Below are 24,803 nucleotides of genomic sequence, written 5' to 3' on the forward strand. Positions count from 1 at the left end.
GGGGGGGGAGAAGAGAGAGGTGGGGGGTTGAAGAGAGGTGGGGGGGAGAAGAGAGAGAGGTGGGGGGGAGAAGAGAGAGAGAGGTGGGGGGGAGAAGAGAGAGAGAGGTGGGTGCGAGAAGAGAGAGGTGGGGAGGGGGAGAAGAGAGAGAGAGAGGTGGGGAGGGGGAGAAGAGAGAGAGAGAGGTGGGGAGGGGGAGAAGAGAGAGAGAGGTGGGGAGGGGGAGAAGAGAGAGAGGTGGGGAGGGGGAGAAGAGAGGTGGGGGGAGAAGAGAGAGAGAGGTGGGGAGGGGGAGAAGAGAGGTGGGGGGGAGAAGAGAGAGAGGTGGGGGGGAGAAGAGAGAGGTGGGGGGGGGAGAAGAGAGAGAGAGGTGGGGAGGGGGAGAAGAGAGGTGGGGGGGAGAAGAGAGAGAGGTGGGGGGGGAGAAGAGAGAGGTGGGGGGGGGAGAAGAGAGAGAGGTGGGGGGGGAGAAGAGAGAGAGGTGGGGGGGAGAATAGAGAGAGGTGGGGGGGAGAAGAGAGGTGGGGGGGAGAAGAGAGTGTGGTGGGGGGGAGAAGAGAGAGAGATGTGGGGGGGGGGGGAGAAGAGAGAGATGTGGGGGGGGGAGAAGAGAGAGGGGGAGAAAGCCACAAATGGCTGCTTTAACCTCATCAGTGCCGCAGCGCTGGACATTAGAAAGACGGCTAGAGCTGTGCACTCTCAGTATCACAGGCACCCGGCGGAGGAGAATAAATGCTGCACATAATTGCACGACGAGACCCCGTGACGTGGGCGGCCAGAACTCACCTTGACGAGGTCCTTCACGACATCCATTTTATTGAGCAAGAGGCACACCACGATGAAGCGGGCGTAATAGCGCAGCTTCTTCACCACCAGCTCGGGCCTGAGGGGACACAAGAGGCGGCCAATGTCACCAGCGTCTCCTAGTCATCACCTACCCCACGGGAGGCCCAACTCCAGTCCTCACGCGCCACCAACAGGCCAGGTATAAGGGATATCCCTGCTTCAGCACAGGTGGTGGAATCAGTGGTTCAGCCGTTGACTGGCCAACTCTAGTCGTCCAGGGCCACCAACAGGTTAGGTTTTGAGGATATCCCTGCTTCAGCACAGGTCAACTGAGAGACTGATTGAGCCCCCTGTGCTGAAGCAGGGATATCCTGAATACCTGACCTGTTGGTGGCCCTTGAGGACTGGAGTTAGTCACCCCTAACCTAGCGTATTATCAAGCAAAAAAGGCATCATTGGAAGATAGGACCCTATTCAAATCAACGACAACAAGTTTCCCTCTAAAAGGGATGAAAAGGCAGCCAGAAACAATCATGAAATCATGGCCAGGTATATATTACCAGTATTTATACCCCCAAAAGCCAGATCAACATGTGAAAATTAGCACCAGTTGTCCCTCATGTGTGTTAATTTTCGAACATTGGTTTGACTTTTGGGGGTATAAATACTGGGCTTATCCTCAGTTACGGCATGCCTTATCACTTGAAAAAGACCTTTTTCGGTCGAAACGCTGTGTGGCGTAAATACATTTACTTGATCATCAAATCCTTAGTGCGTTGGATCCACTTTCCTTTGCTTAGATCTGGATGACTGACAGGCGCTCCTTGAACCAGCAGCACCGGTAATCTGTATTTACACGTTTCTCTAATTGGTGTGCAGCATGCCACCTTTTGCCTGTATACATTCCCCCAGTACGTGAAACGTTCCGGAGAGCGGATGTCCGTAGCCGGGACAAATAATAAAAAAAAAACTTCCAAATAAAAACTAAACTGGAAAGATGCCCAGAAAAGTGAAACGAGCTGGGAACCCCCCGAGAAGTCGTATAAAGACATGAAAACGCGGTGGGAAAGAGGCTGCCTAAAGAATTGCAAATAAGGCAAAATTGTGTGTTTATACAGACCAAGGAAATCCCACAAAAGTAGAGAGCATGTAGGTGTGTGTAAACTGCAGGACAGTGACAGAATATACCGTGCTATAATGAGGGGTCAGTGACAGAATATACCGTGCTATAATGAGGGGACAGTGACAGAATATACCGTGCTATAATGAGGGGTCAGTGACAGAATATACCGTGATATAATGAGGGGTCAGTGACAGAATATACCGTGATATAATGAGGGGTCAGTGACAGAATATACCGTGATATAATGAGGGTTCAGTGACAGAATATACCGTGATATAATGAGGGGACAGTGACAGAATATACCGTGATATAATGAGGGGACAGTGACAGAATATACCGTTTTTATAATGAGGGGTCAGTGACAGAATATACCGTGCTATAATGAGGGGTCAGTGACAGAATATACCGTGATATAATGAGGGGTCAGTGACATAATATACCGTGCTATAATGAGGGGTCAGTGACAGAATATACCGTGATATAATGAGGGGACAGTGACAGACTATACCGTGATATAATGAGGGGACAGTGACAGAATATACCGTGATATAATGAGGGGTCAGTGACAGAATATACCGTGATATAATGAGGGGACAGTGACAGAATATACCGTGCTATAATGAGGGGACAGTGACAGAATATACCGTGCTATAATGAGGGGACAGTGACAGAATATACCGTGCTATAATGAGGGGTCAGTGACAGAATATACCGTGCTATAATGAGGGGACAGTGACAGAATATACCGTTCTATAATGAGGGGACAGTGACAGAATATACCGTGCTATAATGAGGGGACAGTGACAGAATATACGGTGATATGATAAGGGGTCAGTGACAGAATATACCGTGCTATAATGAGGGGACAGTGACAGAATATACCGTGATATAATGAGGGGACAGTGACAGAATATACCGTGATATAATGAGGGGACAGTGACAGAATATACCGTGCTATAATGAGGAGACAGTGACAGAATATAACGTGCTATAATGAGGGGACAGTGACAGAATATACCGTGCTATAATGAGGGGACAGTGACAGAATATACCGTGATATAATGAGGGGACGGTGACAGAATATACGGTGATATAATGAGGGGACAGTGATAGAATATACCGTGATATAATGAGGGGTCAGTGACAGAATATACCGTGATATAATGAGGGGACAGTGACAGAATATACCGTGATATAATGAGGGGTTAGTGACAGAATATACCGTGATATAATGAGGGGACAGTGACAGAATATACCGTGATATAATGAGGGGTCAGTGACAGAATATACCGTGATATAATGAGGGGTCAGTGACAGAATATACCGTGATATAATGAGGGGTCAGTGACAGAATATACCGTGATATAATGAGGGGACAGTGACAGAATATACCGTGCTATAATGAGGGGACAGTGACAGAATATACCGTGCTATAATGAGGGGACAGTGACAGAATATACCGTGATATAATGAGGGGACAGTGACAGAATATACCGTGATATAATGAGGGGACAGTGACAGAATATACCGTGATATAATGAGGGGACAGTGACAGAATATACCGTGCTATAATGAGGGGTCAGTGACAGAATATACCGTGATATAATGAGGGGACAGTGACAGAATATACCGTGATATAATGAGGGGACAGTGACAGAATATACCGTGATATAATGAGGGGACAGTGACAGAATATACCGTGATATAATGAGGGGACAGTGACAGAATATACCGTGATATAATGAGGGGACAGTGACAGAATATACCGTGATATAATGAGGGGTCAGTGACAGAATATACCGTGATATAATGAGGGGTCAGTGACAGAAGATACCGTGATACGAGGGGTCAGTGACAGAATATACGGTGATATGATAAGGGGTCAGTGACAGAATATACCGTGATATAATGAGGGGACAGTGACAGAATATACCGTGATATAATGAGGGGTCAGTGACAGAATATACCGTGCTATAATGAGGGGACAGAGACAGAAGATACCGTGATACGAGGGGTCAGTGACAGAATATACGGTGATATGATAAGGGGTCAGTGACAGAATATACCGTGCTATAATGAGGGGACAGTGACAGAATATACCGTGCTATAATGAGGGGACAGTGACAGAAGATACCGTGATACGAGGGGTCAGTGACAGAATATACGGTGATATGATAAGGGGTCAGTGACAGAATATACCGTGCTATAATGAGGGGACAGTGACAGAATATAACGTGCTATAATGAGGGGTCAGTGACAGAATATACCGTGCTATAATGAGGGGTCAGTGACAGAATATACCGTGATATAATGAGGGGTCAGTGACATAATATACCGTGCTATAATGAGGGGTCAGTGACAGAATATACCGTGATATAATGAGGGGACAGTGACAGAATATACCGTGATATAATGAGGGGTCAGTGACAGAAGATACCGTGATACGAGGGGTCAGTGACAGAATATACGGTGATATGATAAGGGGTCAGTGACAGAATATACCGTGCTATAATGAGGGGACAGTGACAGAATATACCGTGCTATAATGAGGGGACAGTGACAGAAGATACCGTGCTATAATGAGGGGACAGTGAGAAGATACCGTGCTATAATGAGGGGTCAGTGACAGAATATACCGTGCTATAATGAGGGGACAGTGACAGAATATACCGTGCTATAATGAGGGGTCAGTGACAGAATATACCGTGCTATAATGAGGGGACAGTGACAGAAGATACCGTGATACGAGGGGTCAGTGACAGAATATACGGTGATATGATAAGGGGTCAGTGACAGAATATACCGTGATATAATGAGGGGACAGTGACAGAATATACCGTGATATAAAGAATATACCGAGGGGCTTTGTTTATTTAACCCAGTCCGTGCCTGAGCCCCTAGTTCACAGCCCGCCCCTCAGGCATTGAATTGATGTATTTTGGGGTGCAATATCCTTGATGTTGCACAAAGTTCGTCTCAGAATGGTCATTGTCCGTATCTGCCGCATTAGGCTTTGATTACAGTGGTGGCGCGATGCCAAAACAAATGAATGTTGCCCTTTGAGCGCGCGACAGACACGTCCAAGTGCGCACACTTTGAGCAGATATTTGAAATTGTTCTTACCGCGCGACGGCCGCGTCACTTGAGAAGGCGAACCGCTTACGTGATGTCACGGCCACGCCTCCAGTGCAGGTTTCGCACGCGCTCAATGCGCAAGTGACGTCACGCGCGCTGAAGACGCAACTATAAACCCCTACCACATGCAGCTCCTCACCCCTACCACACGCAGCACTTATCTGAGATCTGACTCCAAAAGACTGTTCATGGTCCCAAGGCTCAACAAAGTATCCGGCTGCTGCTCCTCTTACCGTGCACCCCAAAACTGGAACAGTCTACCGGAGACTCACAGCCTCCACCAGTCTAAGTTCTTTCAAAACTAAAGCTGTCTCACATTTTAATCTGGTCTGTAACTGCTACATACGCCCATAACATATATTATCTTTAACTGTACGTGCTGTGTCGTATATAATGTATACCTTGCTCACTTATGTAACTGTATTTGTAACCATGTATTATTTGTCATCTTAACTCTGTGCTCAGGACATACTTGGAAACGAGCGGTAACTCTCAATGTATTACTTCCTGGTAACACATTTTATAAATAAATAAATAACCGAGGCCTTATGGCTATCCTTGTTACAAGATCGGCGCCTCGCAGCGCCGCGCAGCCTCACCGGTCCTCCTTGGTGACGTGCGAGTAGTACGAGCGCTGCCGGATTGCAGAATAGAAGGAGAAGGCCTCGTTCAGGTAGCTGGTCTCCGACGTGCGGAGGCTGAGGGACAAGGACAAGTGTCGGAAGAGGAAGTAGGAATTGGGGTTTAGAGGAAACGGTCAGGGTTAATGTCTATATTCAGCTCACCTAAATAGTATATAGGTGATTTGTTTTTATTCAAGGGAGTCAAATGTATTCTAAATAAATAAAAACAAATAGAGATGGAGACAGAGACAGGGGGAGACACAGAGACAGGGGGAGACACAGAGACAGGGGGAGACACAGAGACAGGGGGAGACACAGAGACAGGGGGAGACACAGAGACAGGGGGAGACACAGAGACAGGGGGAGACACAGAGACAGGGGGAGACACAGAGACAGGGGGAGACACAGAGACAGGGGGAGACACAGAGACAGGGGGAGACACAGAGACAGGGGGAGAGACAGAGACAGGGGGAGAGACAGAGACAGGGGGAGAGACAGAGACAGGGGGAGAGACAGAGACAGGGGGAGAGACAGAGACAGGGGGAGAGACAGAGACAGGGGGAGAGACAGAGACAGGGGGAGAGACAGAGACAGGGGGAGAGACAGAGACAGGGGGAGAGACAGAGACAGGGGGAGAGACAGAGACAGGGGGAGAGACAGAGACAGGGGGAGAGACAGAGACAGGGGGAGAGACAGAGACAGGGGGAGAGACAGAGACAGGGGGAGAGACAGAGACAGGGGGAGAGACAGAGACAGGGGGAGAGACAGAGACAGGGGGAGAGACAGAGACAGGGGGAGAGACAGAGACAGGGGGAGAGACAGAGACAGGGGGAGAGACAGAGACAGGGGGAGAGACAGAGACAGGGGGAGAGACAGAGACAGGGGGAGAGACAGAGACAGGGGGAGAGACAGAGACAGGGGGAGAGACAGAGACAGGGGGAGAGACAGAGACAGGGGGAGAGACAGAGACAGGGGGAGAGACAGAGACAGGGGGAGAGACAGAGACAGGGGGAGAGACAGAGACAGGGGGAGAGACAGAGACAGGGGGAGAGACAGAGACAGGGGGAGAGACAGAGACAGGGGGAGAGACAGAGACAGGGGGAGAGACAGAGACAGGGGGAGAGACAGAGACAGAGGGAGAGACAGAGACAGGGGGAGAGACAGAGACAGGGGGAGACACAGAGACAGGGGGAGAGACAGAGACAGAGGGAGAGACAGAGACAGGGGGAGAGACAGAGACAGGGGGAGAGACAGAGACAGGGGGAGAGACAGAGACAGGGGGAGAGACGTATAGACATACACACGTGGTACTTACTAATAGTGGTAATAGAGCTGCCCGATCTTGGACGCGATCTCCCCAATCTGCCATCGTTTCAGGCCGTACCGGTTATCCAACACTTGTCTGGTGTGAAGTAAAAAGGAACAGGTGAGGAAGGGATGACGTATGCATGTAACTCGTACTGCCAAACCGTACGAGTGGTGTTAATATGTCAGGTTAAAGGTGACTGAAAGAGCTGAACATAAACCTATGTTCACATCGTTATTTAAAGCTGCAGTTCAAGCTGTCGTTTTAAAAAAAAATATATATATATTTTTTTCCCCCTTTCAATACAATCCACACAAGGATAAGTAATTAGCTAAGTTGCCAATCAATCCGTTCTCCTGTGATCGTTCGGTGAAGATTCGGCTAGGGGGTTCACTAAATGGTGTCAGTGCAGAAGAGGTCCAAAGATACAAAGTTCTGTGGGGAAGATCATGTGACCAGGCAGTCACTAGATACAATTGGTGCACTGCTAGAGAGAGGGCCGAGCTCAAGAGCCAGAGCCTGGCAGAAAGGGAAGGGGGTGGGACTTTGTAAATGGTTGCTATAGAAACAAAAATGCCTGTTAAATCAGAATGCATTCAAAATATCTTTAAAAATTATTATTTTTTTAAATGCTACAAGTATTTTCTCATAGTGCAGAACAGATTTATTAAAAAAAACCCACATGTAGGACATTGCTGGAACTGCAGCTTTACGTTTATTCTGCACATTGCTGGAAATTCCGGGCTGGTTTTACTGCCCTTAACCCTGCATTATCCCTCCCTTATCCAGCCCAATCCAGGGGGTGGGAATAACCCGATGGCTGCTCGGCCTCCTCACCTGTGCTGCTGCTGAAATTTCCAGAGCTTGGTGTACACGTCGAACGTCCGCCCAAAGTACGACTGCCACTGCTTCTGTCCGTACTGCGGCAAGTCCCTGCAATCGTCAGCACAGGATCCCGCGTCAGCTACAAGCACAGCTACTACAGAGGCAAACCGCGCCGGCGCGTTATCCCGCGACGCAGAGCCGCCGGAGAGGGTGGGAACGAGGTTAATATCAAAGGTCGTTTACATGCCACTCCGTGTGCACCGCGTGTGGTTATATGGTATTGTCGCTGTATATAGACATGTAGAGTTATAGCATAAAACAGACGGGCTCAACACCAGTCGTCAAGCCCCCCACCAGGTCAGGTTTTAAGGATATCCCTGCTTCAGCACAGGTGGCTCAATCAGTCCCAGCTTCAGCACAGGTTAAGGACATCCCTGCTTCAGCACAGGTGCACAATCAGTGGCTCAGTTGAAGACTGGAACCGATTGAGTCACCTGTGCTGAAGCTGAGATATCCTTAAAACCTGACCTGTTGTGTGTGTGTGTGTGTGTGTGTGTGTGTGTGTGTGTGTGTGTGTGTGTGGCTTGAAGACTGGAGATGGGCCCCTTTGCCATCAACCACTGACGAATGTTAAAAAGAGCAGGTCTATATAACTTAAACTAGGTCATTTGGTATCAACTTAAATATCAATTCCCACTTCTCAGCCCGATACGTGGTCACCGTCCATGGTCCACGGTGACATTTCTCTGCCGAGGCAGAATTGGCTGTTTGTCGCTTCCCCTGCCCTGGACCCGAGGCCCTCGGCTTTATTACCGGGCAGGATGGGAAATTAATGGAGCGTGGAATGAAAGCGGGGGCCAATGATCGGCCCCCATTAGGTAAACGACCTTGTATCTTTCATTGGGAAGAGGCTGAGCGCCAGGGGGCCTGACACGCATTGTACTGGCGCTGAATGGGGTCACACGACCCCATCGGCGCCCACATTTCACTAGCACCATCTCTGATCCTGGCACGTTCCTACCCGCATCGTCTTCCATCCCTGCCGGCACAGAGAGGCAGCTCTCCATCACACGGCTAAGCCACCCGCCGTCACAGGTCTCCATGGAAACAGAGTCACCGGGACCTGTTCTCTAAAAAAAACCCTCTTCAGACGGGTCCCGGCCCCGCATGTTACTGTGGGATCTGCAACAGTGGGTTCCTGAGTATTTGGGGGATCTGCCTGGTGGCGATATGGGGTTAGAGGATGTAGCTTCCCCATTCCCCCTAATGCCTGCATTATATTATTGCAATTAAGCGCGTTGCTGCAAAAAAAGCTACCCCATAAAATGCCATTTAGATCCCTTCCAACCCCCTCCCCCATGTGGCCAGGAACCTTCCTGTGGGATAATTAACATTCCTGGCATGCTGGCTGCATCTGTACAATCTCCTCTCAGAGGAAGGAGCAGTGGGAGATAAGAGTATATAGGATACACCCCCCCCCCCCACATCCCCCAGAGATTATACACCTACCCTTTAATATCTACAGATAGTAAAACAAGTGCAGGGGGGGGGGTGGTAATGACCCCCCCCCCCCGCAACATATTAACCGTTCGAGAGCCACCGCACCATGAGTTCGCGCCGGCCCCGGGTGCACTTACGTCAAGGGCCACCAACAGGTCAGGTTTTAAGGATAACCCTGCTTCAGCTGAGGTGGCTCAATCAGTGGCTGTCAATCTACTCTGTAGGGGATCCAGAACTCAGCGGCCGGACTTATCGGGGCCACCAGGATCTCCGACCATATCACCCCTCAACTGAGAAAACGTCACTGGTTGTCCACCAAGCAAAGAGCCACGTTTAAACTCCTCACTATGGTACACCGGGGCGATCCATGGCACAGGACCCCGCTACTGTCAAACAGAATGTATGTTCCGCAGACCCATCTCCAATCTCCGATCCCAGAACCTCCAGTCCCCAGATTCAGATTCAGACGCACGAGACGAGCGGGCCATGCCCCTTCTGTACAGGGCGCCAGGGAATGGAACCCCCTCCCCATATCCATCAGAACAAGCAGGCCAGTCCACTGAGACAGATAGAAAGAGGTTCAGGCAGCGATTGAGCCTCCTGTGCTGAAGCAGGGATATCCTTAAAACCTGACGCGTTAGTGGCCCTTGACAACAGGAGTTGACCCCTTCCTGACTCACGTTTTTGATTGGAACTCCCCCCCCGCCCTAAAACAGGCACCTGCCCACGACGGACTTGGTACCACACACGTCCCACGGATGCAGTAAGGGTTAAGCCATGTATGCAGCCACATGAACTAGAGACGCCTCACTGCCATCCCGCCCCACTGCCATCCCGTATAAAAGAGAAAACCCCAGAAAAAGTACAAGAAAACCTTTTAATGCCCAACACAGCCAAGTGATTGTGACGATCTCACGCCCCAGAGGTAGGACAGGTCGGCTTAAATATCCCAGCTGTAAAACGCGGTATTCACCCCAGCGGGGCGTGAATCCTCGCCCGCGCACAGCAGCACATCACTGCCCATTCACACACAGAGACAATTTATACCAAAAGGTCACTGCATGTTGTGTGGGCTGCACATTGCATACTTCTATGCTTTCTGCAGTGATGTCCGCCCTTTCCAAGGACTATAGGGTTTAAGTCGGCTTTTTAAAGAAAAGGTACAGGCGCCTCCAGGACCAGGCTGAAGCAGCGGCAGTGCCATGTTTACCGGGTTTACGTGGAAGTAAAAGCATTCCTTTGAGGTGGATTGAACCTCTGGATGGCAGACTGTCACCCCAGGCCGCCTGCTTTCATGCTGGATATTTGCAGTCAGAGCACATCATCTTATATGGCAGCAAAATGGTCAGCGGAGCTGAAAATTACAAGTGGATTTTCCAGAGTCTGGGAAGGAAAGGGCTTTTTATTCTTTCCTTGCCTAGCTCATGAAAAGAGAGAAGAAAGAAAACAATGGAAAATCTTCATTAACACACATGGATTCCGGCACCACTGGGTGTCTCGGGGTATACGAAAACTACATTTCGTAGGTGACCTTATTAAACGCTTTCGCAAATGTCTCTTAATTCGAGGAAGGAAAGAGGGAACTGCATTAATCCCTCTGGGAAGAGAGGCCTAGGAACGCTCTGAACACGTGAAGAAGAGACCTGTGAGGTTTGGGAAGTTCTGCACATGAAGAGACCTTTGAGGTTTGGGAAGCTCTGTACATGTGAAGAAGAGACCTGTGAGGTTTGGGAAGCTCTGTACATGTGAAGAAGAGACCTGTGAGGTTTGGGAAGTTCTGCACATGAAGAGACCTTTGAGGTTTGGGAAGCTCTGTACATGTGAAGAAGAGACCTGTGAGGTTTGGGAAGCTCTGTACATGTGAAGAAGAGACCTGTAAGGTTTGGGAAGATCTGTACATGTGAAGAAGAGACCTGTGAGGTTTAGAAAGCTCAGTACACTTCACAGAGCTCGCACGTTGATCCCCTAAAAGGTAGCACAACCCTTAAGGTGCCTACACTCCTCCAGGACCAACATAACTATTCCAACTTTGTGAAACACCCACCCGGGGCACAGTGCTCCCATCCTGCATCAGAAAGTTGGAAAGACGCAGTCTGTCACATGGCGTGTGCTGCCTTTCCTGTACTATCCTTTCACAGCACGTGCCAAGCACCTCCTCCCACTGCTCGGCCCACGTTTACGCTGGCGCACAGCAACGTACAACCTTCCACCTAATAAAATAATGAAGAATCTGGCATGTGGTTTGCAATAAAAACATCTGGTGGAGAATCCAGAGGTGGTGGATTCACGGAACAGCCTCCCAGCCGAGGTGGTAGGGCAGATACATGGGATAAACACAAGGCTAAACCCTAAACACAAAAGAAAACCCCATGGATCAGGAAGGGTCGGATGTCTCACAGCAGGTAGCAGAACAGGCAGACATGGGGGCCCAAACGTCCAGCCGAGCCCTGCCCCGTGTGTGGTACATCACACGCCCCCCTCCCTTCATAAAACAGCCCGCCGCTGAGATGCAGCCCATACGCTCTGTGATCGTGGGGGTATCCCCACGGGAAGGGGTTAATCTCTTGGTGCGTGTGCTGAAGCTTCTCTAAGCCAGGGGTCCTCAACTCCAGTTCAAGCCCGCCCAACAGGTCAGGTTGTTAGGATATCCCTGCTTCAGCACAGGTGGCTCAATCGGTACCTGCTTCAGCACACGTGGCTCAATCGGCACCTGCTTCAGCACAGGTGGCTCAGTCAGAGAACTTGATTGAGCACCCCAGCTGTAATGTAATGGTCTCTAGGTATTGTACATGAAGGCGCTGCGCCCAATATATTGATCCTGTCACAATCCAGGAACTATGTGAGGAAAATCACGCCTCCTGATATTACGCACGCACGAGGCGGTTAACGTCCTGAATGTGGATAATTAAAGAGTGTATCTGAGTGTGTGCGAAACACACACACACACCTCATCATTCCAGTGTCGCCCTCACTGCAGCATTCCCCTTTCAGTTATGTACACTGTGGCGGAGTCACTGTCCTTATGGACTAGAAAGCTAGTAGCTATGGGATTTTCCAGCATACATGGAGTTAATTTTCCCTGGATAAGCTACCCTCAGGTGCAGCTAATCAGCCTGGTCTGAATGAACAAGGAAGTGTTTTAAAACAGACACAGGAAGCTGCCATGCCGAGACTGACACAGAGAGAGATTGCTGTCCCAGAGAAGGGGACAAAGAAGCGTCCTCCCCAGCTGTGGAAGCTGGCACAGCCCACTAGGCCCGCTGGACGGTGGTCGCGGAGCCTGCTGGGACTGCCTGAGCTGTTAATCCCAGGAAGAAGAAGGGAGGACGAGAGACCGTGCTGAAGCGGGGATGTCCTAGCCTTAAAAGTGGACTTACAGAGGAGAGATTCTCTAAGCTCTGGAGGGGCCGAGCTCCCCTAAAAAGGAAGGACGCAAGACCTTGTGAAGCGGGGACGTCTGCTCCAAACCCTGGACTAACAGACAAGCAAAACCCTTTATTGCTGTGTGCAGAAAGACTGTGTATATTTCAATATAATAGTACCTATTTTGGGGTGGGAATCATCTTAGCTGGCCACCCAGTTAGTAAGGGTTAAAGCTACAGTGTAGTTAGGTTTCCCTAAAGGGAATAGGTGTTATTTTTATGTTTTGTTTTGACTTAAAGGGACGGTGGGCCTGTTGGTGTATGATTTATCCCTGTAAATCAGTGGTTTCCCAACTCAGTCCTCAGGGAACCCCAACAGGTCAGGTCTTAAGGATATCCCTGCTCCAGCACAGGTGGCTCAGTCAAAATGACTGAGCTGCTGATTGACCCACCTGTGCTGGAGCAGAGGTATCCTTAAGACCTGACCTGTTGGGGTTCCCTGAGGACTGGAGTTGGGAAAACACTGCTGTAAATAAATCCCCCGAATAGAGAAATACAATGTTTCCGGTCTTAATCTGAGACTAAGAGAGACCGCGACTTGGTGTGGGCATTACAACACACAGATGTATTTGATATCGAAGGGCCTGTCTCAACATATTGTGGTTTTAGAAACTTCCTTTGAGTCAGAAACGTCCGAGCCAAATCACAAGGGTTTTTAGAAACATGCAGGTGCAAACTTTCCGGCGGGCCTTTTAAAAATGGCCACCACTGGGAAATTTCGAAGGAAGGCTATTAAACTGCTGGAATTTCGACCTTCCGAAGTCATCATTTGCTTATAACCAGCCCCTACCCACGGCAATGTGCTGTACATTCTGTGGGACATTAGGAAAGCAGTGAGACTTATTTGAAGCCTGGAAATATGAATGTAACTCTCTGTGCAGATGTTTAATTGGAGCGGGATATCTCGTCGCTGCTCCGACGCGCTTCATTCAGTCTGTCCGGCAGCAAGTGTAATCCCACTGATATCAGATCATATAGGGCCACGGAAGAGAAGCCACGTGAAAAGCGCTGGCAATCCCCGGACGTATCCGTGTAAATCACCTCCTGCCAGAAAATGTACAGGCAGCCAGAAGAATAACCTCCGCTTGTTACCCCGGCTCGTTCATCATCAGCCGCCACACGCACCGAAAGACACACTATCCCCCTCCGCCACACACACCGGAGAACACGCTATATACCCCTCCGCCACAAGTACCAGGGGACATGCTATCCCCCTCCGCCACACACACCGGGAGACACGCTACCCCCCTCCGCCACACGCCACGCTACCCCCCTCCGCCACACGCCACGCTACCCCCTTCCGCCACACGCACCGGGAGACACGCTACCCCCCCTCCGCCACACGCACCGGGGGACATGCTATCCCCTTGCCAAACACCCAGGGGGACATGCTTTCCCCCCGCTACATGCACAGTGGGGACCTTGTTTCCCCCACAGAGCAACGTGTAACCCGAGCTGTCGAAGCGTCCGGTGTGGCACTGACCTCAAACCGTTGAAGAGCTGTTTAGATTTATCCAGCAGGTAGCAGAAATCAGTCACTGTCTTCCTCTCCCCCTGCGGGATGTCATCATCGTGAGCCCCCGACATCGCACCGTGTCCTGAAAGGGAAGGACGGTATGTTATAGGCAGACGGTGTGTGAGGTGTGGTGTGTGTGTGTGTGTGTGCGTGGTGTGTGTGTGGTGTGTGGTGTGTGGTGTGTGGTGTGTGGTGTGTGGTGTGTGGTGTGTGGTGTGTGGTGTGTGGTGTGGTTGGGTGTGTGGGGTAGCGCCCTCAATGTACAAAATGTCAGAAGTACGTTAAGCAGGAAGCTAAACTAAAGGAATTAAGGATTAACTATCCTGCAGAGCTTACAATCTAAATAAAGGGAGACATACATAATACTAGAGGAGCCAGTGCAGCAGGGAACTTATTTGCGGGGGTCGTAAGTGCTTCAGGAGTGTGAGGAGGGGTCTCAGGTGTAAATGACAGGGCTTGGCGAGGTGGTGAAGATGGCGAGGGTGGTGAAGATGGCGAGGGTGGTGGAGATGGGGAGGGTGGTGGAGATGGGGAGGGTGGTGGAGATGGGGAGGGTGGTGGAGATGGGGAGGGTGGTGGCGATGGGGAGGGTGGTGGCGATGGGGAGGGTGGTGGCGATGGGGAGGGTGGTGGCGATGGGGAGGGTGGTGGCGATGGGGAGGGTGGTGGAGATGGGGAGGGTGGTGGAGATGGCGAGGGTGGTGAAGATGGCGAGGGTGGTGAAGATGGCGAGGGTGGTGAAGATGGCGAGGGTGGTGGAGATGGGGAGGGTGGTGGAGATGGGGAGGGTGGTGAAGATGGGGAGGGTGGTGAAGATGGGGAGGGTGGTGGAGATGGGGAGGGTGGTGAAGATGGCGAGGGTGGTGGAGATGGGGAGGGTGGTGGAGATGGGGAGGGTGGTGGAGATGGGGAGGGTGGAGGAGATGGGGAGGGTGGTGGAGATGGGGAGGGTGGTGGAGATGGGGAGGGTGGTGGAGATGGGGAGGGTGGTGGGATCCACAGGTAAGGAGCTGAAAGTGAGTGGCTGTGAAAAGAGCTGGAAAGACAAATGGAGCAGAGAGGAGACGGCCTAATGTAGAGAGTGAGGGACGAGAAGGGGTATATAGCAGGAGATGCAAGAGGGGATATAGATTTAAAAGGGGGTACATATGGGGGGATGTAAGAGGGGATATAGATATATATATAGCGGGAGATGTAAGAGGGGATATAGATATATATATAGCGGGGGATGTAAGAAGGGGGTATATATAGCGGGAGATGTAAGAAGGGGGTATATATAGCAGGCGATGTAAAAGGGGGTATATATAGCGGGAGATGTAAGAGGGGGTATGTTGCCAGAGATGTAAAAGGGGGTATTATAGCAGGACATATAAGAGGGAGAGAGGTAGTGACACAGAGCAGTGAGATTTCAGACAATTCAAAATGATGCTGCTACAATGAAGTATGGAATGCGGAGGCAGGAAGGCCCTGAGAGGGGAGTATGGAATTAGGAGGCAGGAAGGCCCTGAGAGGGGAGTATGGAATGAGGAGGCAGGAAGGCTATGAGAGGAGAGTATGGAGTTGGGAGGCAGGAAGGCCCTGAGAGGGGAGTATGGAATGAGGAGGCAGGAAGGCCATGAGAGGAGAGTATGGAGTTGGGAGGCAGGAAGGCCCTGAGAGGAGAGTATGGAATTAGGAGGCAGGAAGGCCCTGAGAGGGGAGTATGGAATGAGGAGGCAGGAAGGCTATGAGAGGAGAGTATGGAGTTGGGAGGCAGGAAGGCCAGAGTGGAGAAGGGCCTGTGACACTGCTCTGTAACCAAGGAGTAGTACCCTTAGGGTAATGCAGAGATCCCGCATAGCCAGAAAACATCCTTTTGTAGAGAATTTAACAGTCTAATTGCCTTCCCTAAACTAGTCTAACCGTGCCAAAAACAAATATTTGTCTGCTTTCCTTTCTCCCGGGCCTCTGAATGAACATTTCCCCTTATCCCACCCTGTCCTTATCAGAAAGCCAATAAAGATAAGGGGAGGGGGGAGAGGGTGTGCTGCCTGCGCAAATTCTTGTTAAATGCACAGTGACATAAGTCAAATGGGAGCAGCCAGAAGAAACCCCACCATTCCCAAGTCTCCCCTCACTCTAATTACCAACTTCAAGGCTACGGCCCCAGTCCCACCTGCAGCACGCGCGCCTGGCGACCTGGCGGACCTTTCACGGTTTAAAGCCGCAATCGGCGGTCTGTAGGGGGGCGGGGCCATGACGGGGCATATATGCCCTTCTATCGGTGCGCGCCGACCACGTGACTGCGTCGTGGCACTGGAAGACAAAATCCTCGTCTTCCCTGCCAGCGTATACGTCACAGCGCTTTGCGCGCCCACACACAGAGCCGCTGGGAACCTGGCCTTAAAAGAACTAAAATACTTCTAGGTGTCAGATTTGGAATACCCATCATTAGTACACTATGGTCCTAGAGAAGGAGTTCCTGCCCCGAACGGAGGGGGAGGGAGGGTGTGGTGTGTGTGTGGGTCTCAAAAATGTAATACACAAGACCTGGAGTGCTGCTATTCTTCTATTCCAAAATTGTTTTGCCGTTCATCCACTCAGGCAATATATAACAGCATCAGTGGAATACCACTATAATCTGTGTGTGTATAATATTACTTACACACACACAAAGTATATGTATATTAGTGGCGTATTACAGTAACCCTGAAGCTGCTCCCTCTCTGGCCCTGAAACTCACACTATCAGTGACAGGTTGCACGGCACAGACCCGTCTGCAGAACGTGAGTGCGGAGAACGTTTCCGTCACACTCTCGGAGCTGGAGGACACAGCACTGCGCACACTTCCCGACAGTTTCCCCATTTTCTCTGCGTTCCCCGCCAGTCTCACCATTTTCTCTGTGCTCCTCGCCTGTATCCCGCCGCTCCCCGCCAGTCTCCCGCCGCTCCCCGCCAGTCTCCCGCCGCTCCCCGCCAGTCTTGACGCTCCCCGCCAGTCTTGACGCTCCCCGCCAGTCTTGACGCTCCCCGCCAGTCTCCCGACGCTCCCCGCCAGTCTCCCGACGCTCCCCGCCAGTCTCCCGACGCTCCCCGCCAGTCTCCCGACGCTCCCTGCCCATTTATTTCCTATTTCGTGCTTCCGAGCTCTGAAATGTGACCAGCACTAAACCACCATTATCATTTGCAAAGATTTGCCAGATGGGCCAGCAGTGAAGGGGTTAACACGTGCATTCCCCGCCGGCAGCCGCTGTATAATCGCGCCCCCCGCCCCCCCAGGTCGCTGATTTGCTAAAGGTCAAGTTATTGAAGCCTCGGGACTCCACAGTCTGTTAACTTTCCCAGTTCAACATTCTCTGTAACTCCGGCGCAAATCAATATGAGCTGGGAGTGTCATCAAAAGAAGAGGAGAAAACACAACAGGCGAGACTAGCCGCGGGGGCGACGTGCTCGCAGTGGGGCCGCCAGCAACGGGCAAGCAGGCGAGACCCAGCAACCTCCTCTACTCACCGGGGAAAAGAATACCGTCACGAGACGGAAGTCATGCTGCTGCTGCAAGGGCAATACCAACCTTTTATACATTAAACAGATCATGTGCTGAAAATATGGGGCAGGGGAATTAAAATGGCTGCCATCCGCAAACAAGGGGGAAAAAAAAAGGTTGCCATTGTAACCGCTGATGGCAGCAAAATAAAGCGAAAACCCAAGCAAAAAAAGGAAAGCTCTTAACAAAATGAAAAGCAGGAAATGGGTCAGCACGGTGTGCACCAACGTGTAGAACGGCAGTTTTATTTTTTCGCAGAACGGCCACTTTAATAAATTCACAATATGTGTCTGTCACTGCCGCAGAATAGACTGATGCTTTATTATAACCATACGGTGTTTTGTATGTAACCCACAATATTCCCGACTGGCCCAAAGAACTTACACCAACCGTGAGTGGGGGGGCTGAACGCCAGTCCTCAAGTCCACACCAACAGGACAGGTTTTCAGGATATCCCAGCTTCAGTACAGGAGGCTCAATCAGAGGTTCAGTCAAAGACTGAGCCTTTGATTGAGCCACCTGTGCTGAAGCAGGGATATCCTGAAAACCTGACGTGTTGCAGGGGATGGAGGACTGGAGTTAAGCATCCCTGCCTTAGAAACACGGAACATAAAGTGAATACAGGGGGGACGTGGGGAATAAGGAGAGCGGCAGGGGTGAAGGAGGGGGTACTGCCTGTGGAAATCACTTTTACGAATCAGACATTGCACTTTAGGGAGGAGCTGGAAGATATATAGAATTACATCTTTTTGCATAATTCTTGGGTAGTGGCAGCGGATAGATATATATATAGTTACATAGTTACATACATAGTACAATAGTTACATAGTAGATGAGGTTGAAAAAAGACGTACGTCCATCAAGTTCAACCTATGCTAAATTTAGACAACAGATACTTTATCCTATATCTATACTTACTTATTGATCCAGAGGAAGGCAAAGAAAACACCCCATTAAGGGGGAAAATTAATTCCTTCCTGACTCCAAGAATTGGCAATCGGATTAATCCCTGGATCAACATCCTTCCCATGTATACTTATTTGGTATGTCCCTGTATACCTTTCCCATCTATAAAGATGTCCAACCTTTTTTTGAACAAATCTATTGTATCTGCCATCACAGTCTCCATGGGTAATGAATTCCACATTTTAACTGCCCTTACTGTAAAGACAGATAACGGCATCTCCTGCAAAAATAGACAATACAGTAGGGCTGTTATATACAGCATGCGGCCGTGTGTGCAGCATGCTTTTCGTAAGTATACTGTGTGAGTATACAGTGTTTATGTGTGTATGTATGTGTATGTATGTATGTGTAATTTATTATTTATTAAAAAAACATACAGACATACCCCGGTTTAAGGACACTCACTTTAAGTACACTCGCGAGTAAGTACATATCGCCCAATAGGCTACCGGCAGCTCACGCATGCGCCTGTCAGCACGTCCTGAACAGCAACACCGGCTCCCTACCTGTACCGAAGCTGTGCGCAAGCGGGGAGACTATACAGCCTGTTACGAATGCGTTATTTACATCAGTTATGCACGTATATGACGATTGCAGTACAGTATGTGCATCGATAAGTGGGAAAAGGGAGTGCTTCACTTTAAGTACATTTTCGCTTTACATACATGCTCCGGTCCCATTGCGTACGTTAATGCGGGGTATGCCTGTATTGTTAAAACTAAAAAATGTATTAGATTTGTGCAGACACAAATAGACACACACAGCGGTAGCCTGTCGGCTCCCCTCTCCCTGCCGTGCGCGCGCGGCCCTTCTATAGATAGGCTGACGCAACTAAAAATCTGCGCACGGCGTAGCACGCACACGGCACTATAGAACGGGCCTTAGGCTGTCACATATTAGGTGCAGGCGAAATACAGACGCAACCGTGAAGATGGCGTCTGTCTAAGTAAGCAGGAAATTAAGTTATGAGTGTTTCTATATCCAGTCAGACTTTTAAACGTCAGAAGAAAATGTTTTTTATTTTTATCCTTAAATCATAAATGTCACCCAAGCAGCGGATTTACGACAGGGGTGGGTCTTATGCGTTTCAATGGAGGAAGGTCTGGGCATAGATGTTGGCATGTTTGAATAGAAAAGCAGAATTGAGCAGAGGTGTGTTTTGGGATCCGACACGTGAGTTCTCTTCTACTCCAGCGGCCTCTCTGGGATGGGAGCTTTGACACGGTAACGTCCGGTATAGGGATTTCTGTGTGTTCTATCCTTTTATTATAACAAACGGTTCTGCATTTGTTGTAACTATATGTTCTTGTAATAATCTTAGCACTGTATTTTTGTATATTAAAGCCAAACTTTAATAAGTGATGCTTTGGGCTCTGATTGAACTGCTTGCACGCTTTGTAGTGCAACTTACATTTTCTGACACATTTTGCTACAACAGATGTGTGTGTTAAGTGCATAGTTGTTTTCGTTAATTAACAGGGACCCGAGACCCTGGCACATACATAGAATTACATATTTTTGTATATTTCTTGGGGGGTGCCAGCGGATAGATCGGATTGCAATGGAGTACGTGGTTAGTATGAACTCATTGAAAGTACCTTGCATAGGAGAAAGGTGAGTTGGCTAGAGTAGCTGTGTGCATTAACCCTGGTTGCATATCATAGTCACGTGCTCACTTGTGTGCTGTCCGTAACAGGTGGTATATGGGGACGGATTGAGGTGATATATTGTTAATTTCAGGGACCTTTGAGGAAGGTGAAGAGGGACAGCTTGCGAGCTGTGTATTAACCCTTGTCCCGTATACAGGTCACGTGCTCACAGGTGTGCTGTACGCGACAGGTAGAAATCTCCCATGGCATGCAGGCCATATGGTGCGGCTTCTTCTTAACCCGCGAGAGCATTGAGAACCAGGAAGAAACCGGCAGTACCCAACCGACGCAATAATCTCGGAAAGCAGGGGGCCGGTTCTGGGGACCCCCAGTATCAGAACCATTAATAAAACCGGAGACCCTTTAATGGAACGCGCCGGTACAGAACACAGCCGCCATTAATGCAGCCTCTATATTGAGAAAGTGGTAGATTGCCTTACGTTTTACCTATGGAAATATGTCTCCTTCCCCGACGCCGTTATCTTACAAGCCTCATCTTTCTCTGCTAGAAACCACTTCAGTGCATCCATACCTCCGTATTAAATAACACCGATAATACCAGATATCCCTGAGTGTGTAACTGACCTTCACGGGACGGCAGGCCAGGACATGGAACATGCGAGCCAGTGACCCAATAGCCGGAAGCACAAGGGGAAATAATGTATTTAAATCTCTGATGTTGGAAGGGAAGATCAATACAAAATTATATTTATAACACATTTGCAGACAGCTCGAGGCAATACTACCATTTAAAGGAGACGTGCGTCCCGGGACCAAACTCAACCAATGGCAGCGACATGCTGAAGGGGTTTTCAGAGGGTCTCAACTCCAGTCCTCAAGACCTTTCCCCATTCCCCCCCCCCCCCCCAACAGGTCAGGTTCCAAGGATATCCCTGATTGAGCCACCTGTGCTGAAGCAGGGAGCCCATCCGTGCTGAAGCTCGGGGGGGGGGAGGGGAGTCTGGGTCTTAAGGACTGGAGTTCAGAACCCCCGAGTTAAATGGATTGGGTGATTTTTATTGGCGGGGCTTACAAAATGTCACCTACCAACACCGGCCCCCCGCAGAAGCCAGCGCAGGAAAATCTGCGACTTGAGGTTCCCTTACGCCTCTGCGTCCCGAAGTCACGCCCCACAATGCCGTTCACAGTGCTACGCAAAGCATTATGGGGCACGATTCGGGGGGAGGGGCGGGGGAGAGAGATAAAAAGCGGTGATTGGAAGCTGTGGTGTTTCAATTCCACAAGCCACCCAAACCGAATGGATTTTTCAAGCCCTGTTTGTTGCCTCGGACGGGGCGAGTTAGGCTGCGGCCAGGTAGGGCGAGAGCGCGCCGAGGTCACGTACTCCTTCTCGGCTGGGGGATGTGTGGCCGGCTATGTGCGCACGCGGAAGGGGCGTGGCCAAGACATCACGGAGCTGGTTTGCGGCAGATTCAAATATGCTTGCTTCAGCAAGCAGCTAAGCGCCGTGCAGGCGCCCGCCCGCTCAGCGCCACCCTGGACGAGGCCCTAGAGGTGAACTAGCGCTCGCCTAATCAGACACCCATGCAAAAACAACAATACAACAGGCAAAATGTTTGCATTAGGTCCCCTTACATTTAAAGCAGCAGTTTAAGCAATGTCCTACGTGGTTTTTTTTTTTTAATAAATCAGTTCTGTACTGTGAGGAAATACTTGTAGCATTAAACAAAACAAAAAAAGTTCAAAGACATTTTTAATGTTTCTAATGTAGGAAGCATTTCCAAGGTGACTTCCCCTTCTGATAGGCTCTGGCTCGAGCTCCGCCCTCTCTCTAGCAATGCACCAATTGTATCTAGTCACATAATATTGCTGGACTACATTGCCCACAATGCTGTGCAAGAGCTGAATTAAATTACTCGGAGCAAGAAATCGATTACAGGAGAACGGATCGATCTGCATCTTAGCTAATTACTTGTCAGTGTGCAGATTGTATTGATGCACATATTGAATGGGATTCTATATATATACAGGCATACCCCGCTTTAAGTACACTCGCGAGTAAGTACATATCGCCCAATAGGCAAACGGCAGCTCACGCATGCGCATGTCAGCACGTCTTGAACAGCAATACCGACTCCCTACCTGCACCGAAGCTGCGCGCAAGCGGGGAGACTATAGAGCCTGTTACAAATGCGTTATTTACATCAGTTCTGCACATATATAACGATTGCCGTACAGTACATGCATTGATAAGTGGGAAAAGGTAGCGCTTCACTTTAAGTACATTTCGCTTTACATACATGCTCCGGTCCCATTGCGTACGTTAATGTGGGGTATGCCTGTGTGTATATATATATATATATATATATATATATATATATATATATATATATATATATATATATATATATATATATATATATATATATATATATATATATATATATATAGCTGATATACCCGGCGTTGCCCGGGCGTGGAAGGGCAGGGGGCATGGAGTGGAAGGGCGGGGGGGGGGGGGGGGAGGGGCGTCAAAGGGCGAGGGGGGGGGTCCAAGGGACGTAGAAGGGTGGGGAGGGCAAAGGGCAGGGGGGGCAAAGGGCAGGGAGGGGTGGGGGGGGCAAAGGGCAGGGAGGGGCGGGGGGGGAAAGGGAAGGGAGGGGTGGGGGGGTGGTCAAAGGGCAGGGAGGGGCGGGGGGGGGGGCAAAGGGCAGGGAGGGGGGGCAGGGAGTGCAGGGAGGGATGGGGGGGGTTGCAGGGAGGGGCGGGTTGGGCAGGGAGGGGTAAGGAAAAGGGCAGGGAAGGGCAAAGGTCAGGGAGGGGCGGAGCAAAGGGCAGGGAGGAGCAAAGGGCAGGGAGGGGCAAAGGGCAGGGAGGGGCAAAGGGCAGGGAGGGGCGGGGCAAAGGGCAGGGAGGGGCGGGGCAAAGGGCAGGGAGGGGCGGGGCAAAGGGCAGGGAGGGGCGGGGCAAAGGGCAGGGAGGGGCGGGGCAAAGGGCAGGGAGGGGCGGGGCAAAGGGCAGGGAGGGGCGGGGCAAAGGGCAGGGAGGGGCGGGGCAAAGGGCAGGGAGGGGCGGGGCAAAGGGCAGGGAGGGGCGGGGCAAAGGGCAGGGAGGGGCGGGGCAAAGGGCAGGGAGGGGCGGGGCAAAGGGCAGGGAGGGGCGGGGCAAAGGGCAGGGAGGGGCAGGGCAAAGGGCAGGGAGGGGCGGGGTGTGACGATCGTGAGGGTTTGGCCCGGGATTAACGGGGTTACCCCCCCCCATTTGGCCACCCTCTAACCTCGCCAGGGAGACAAGGGGTTAACTGGGCTGAGGCCCAGAAATGTGATTTAACCCTTGTTATAACATTAAAATGCTTATTCCCCTGTTCCCCCATGTTTTATTGTTTCTGGTTTAATCAGTGTCTGCATAACACACCCACTGGGACTTAAGGGGTTAATATTATATGCAGTGCTGAATAAATGGTTCCCTGAAAACTGGTAATTTGGGAACGGAGTGCGTCAGCTCCCTGAATCTGGGGGTGCAGCCTCCGGGGAACCCCCCAAGTACACACCTATTAAAAATATAACTTTGTCATAAGAGGGACATATATTTTTGATAAAGTGCCTTTTTGCAGTTTTGAAATGCATACCAGAACCAAATGTTGCCTCTGCCTGCCCTTTGTAATGCAAGCTTCCTCTCTGGAAGTGCAAAAGTGCCTATCAAAAGGGAGGTGTGAATGGGCCAGCTGGATGCTAGAATTTAGCCCTGCTTCAAAGGGGTATTATTATGCGAGACCCAGGAAGCAGCAAAAGGTTTTATTGATGGGGCCAGGGTGGGGCAACCCCAAGCAGGATATCTGAATGGGTGTCCTTATTAAATATAAGAATATTATGAGATGTCCTTGGCTGAAAATGATAAGAATTACATATTTGTATCCGTGGGATTTAGCATATCTTTTTGAGTCTAAACACTGTGTATTTAACCGCTAAGAAATGCCAGATATTAATATCTCTATTAATTTTCATATTACCCTGTAATGTTTGGTCTCTCTGCGAGCGTCAGGTGTGACGGAATGTATTAATATATCTCACCTGCCTGTATGTATTTCTGAACTCAAGTTATGAGGTGATTTGCAGTAAATATGAAATTTTGGTTGAGTTCTGAGGAACCCCTGTTGTGATGAGCAGGAAAGGCTAGAATTTACATCACCTGGTCATCAAAGGCTAAGTTGCAAATTGCTTATGCTTGGCCCAACGGACAAAAGGAACTAATCAGAAAAGTGTGACCTTTCACACTGGACACTGGAAGTCCAAACTGAGCTTCAAAAGCTTCAAAGGGACTTTTGCTAGCCGTCGCGGCACCTAGGGTTAAAGAGATGAGTTTAACATAGTATATAAGTCAAAGCCACCCTTTACCCATTGTTCTTCATGTTCTTCATGCAAATGTTCTTCATGCAAATGTGCTTCATGATCTTCATGTCTGCATGTCA

The 24,803-nt window shown here is 50.0% G+C and overlaps 1 protein-coding gene across 1 annotated transcript in view; it reads right to left on the minus strand.

Annotated features, from left to right (window-relative positions):
• SCAI (suppressor of cancer cell invasion) overlaps positions 1–24,803 on the minus strand; it is a 98,865-nt gene that overhangs the window by 42,842 nt on the left and 31,220 nt on the right. Inside the window, 6 exon segments of the mRNA XM_075579394.1 lie at positions 671–771; positions 774–883; positions 5,644–5,742; positions 6,983–7,069; positions 7,811–7,906; positions 14,204–14,318. Coding sequence (XP_075435509.1) covers positions 671–771; positions 774–883; positions 5,644–5,742; positions 6,983–7,069; positions 7,811–7,906; positions 14,204–14,318 — 608 coding nt within the window.

Source organism: Ascaphus truei, chromosome 21, assembly GCF_040206685.1.
Source record: "Ascaphus truei isolate aAscTru1 chromosome 21, aAscTru1.hap1, whole genome shotgun sequence".
NCBI classification, from domain to species: domain Eukaryota; kingdom Metazoa; phylum Chordata; class Amphibia; order Anura; family Ascaphidae; genus Ascaphus; species Ascaphus truei.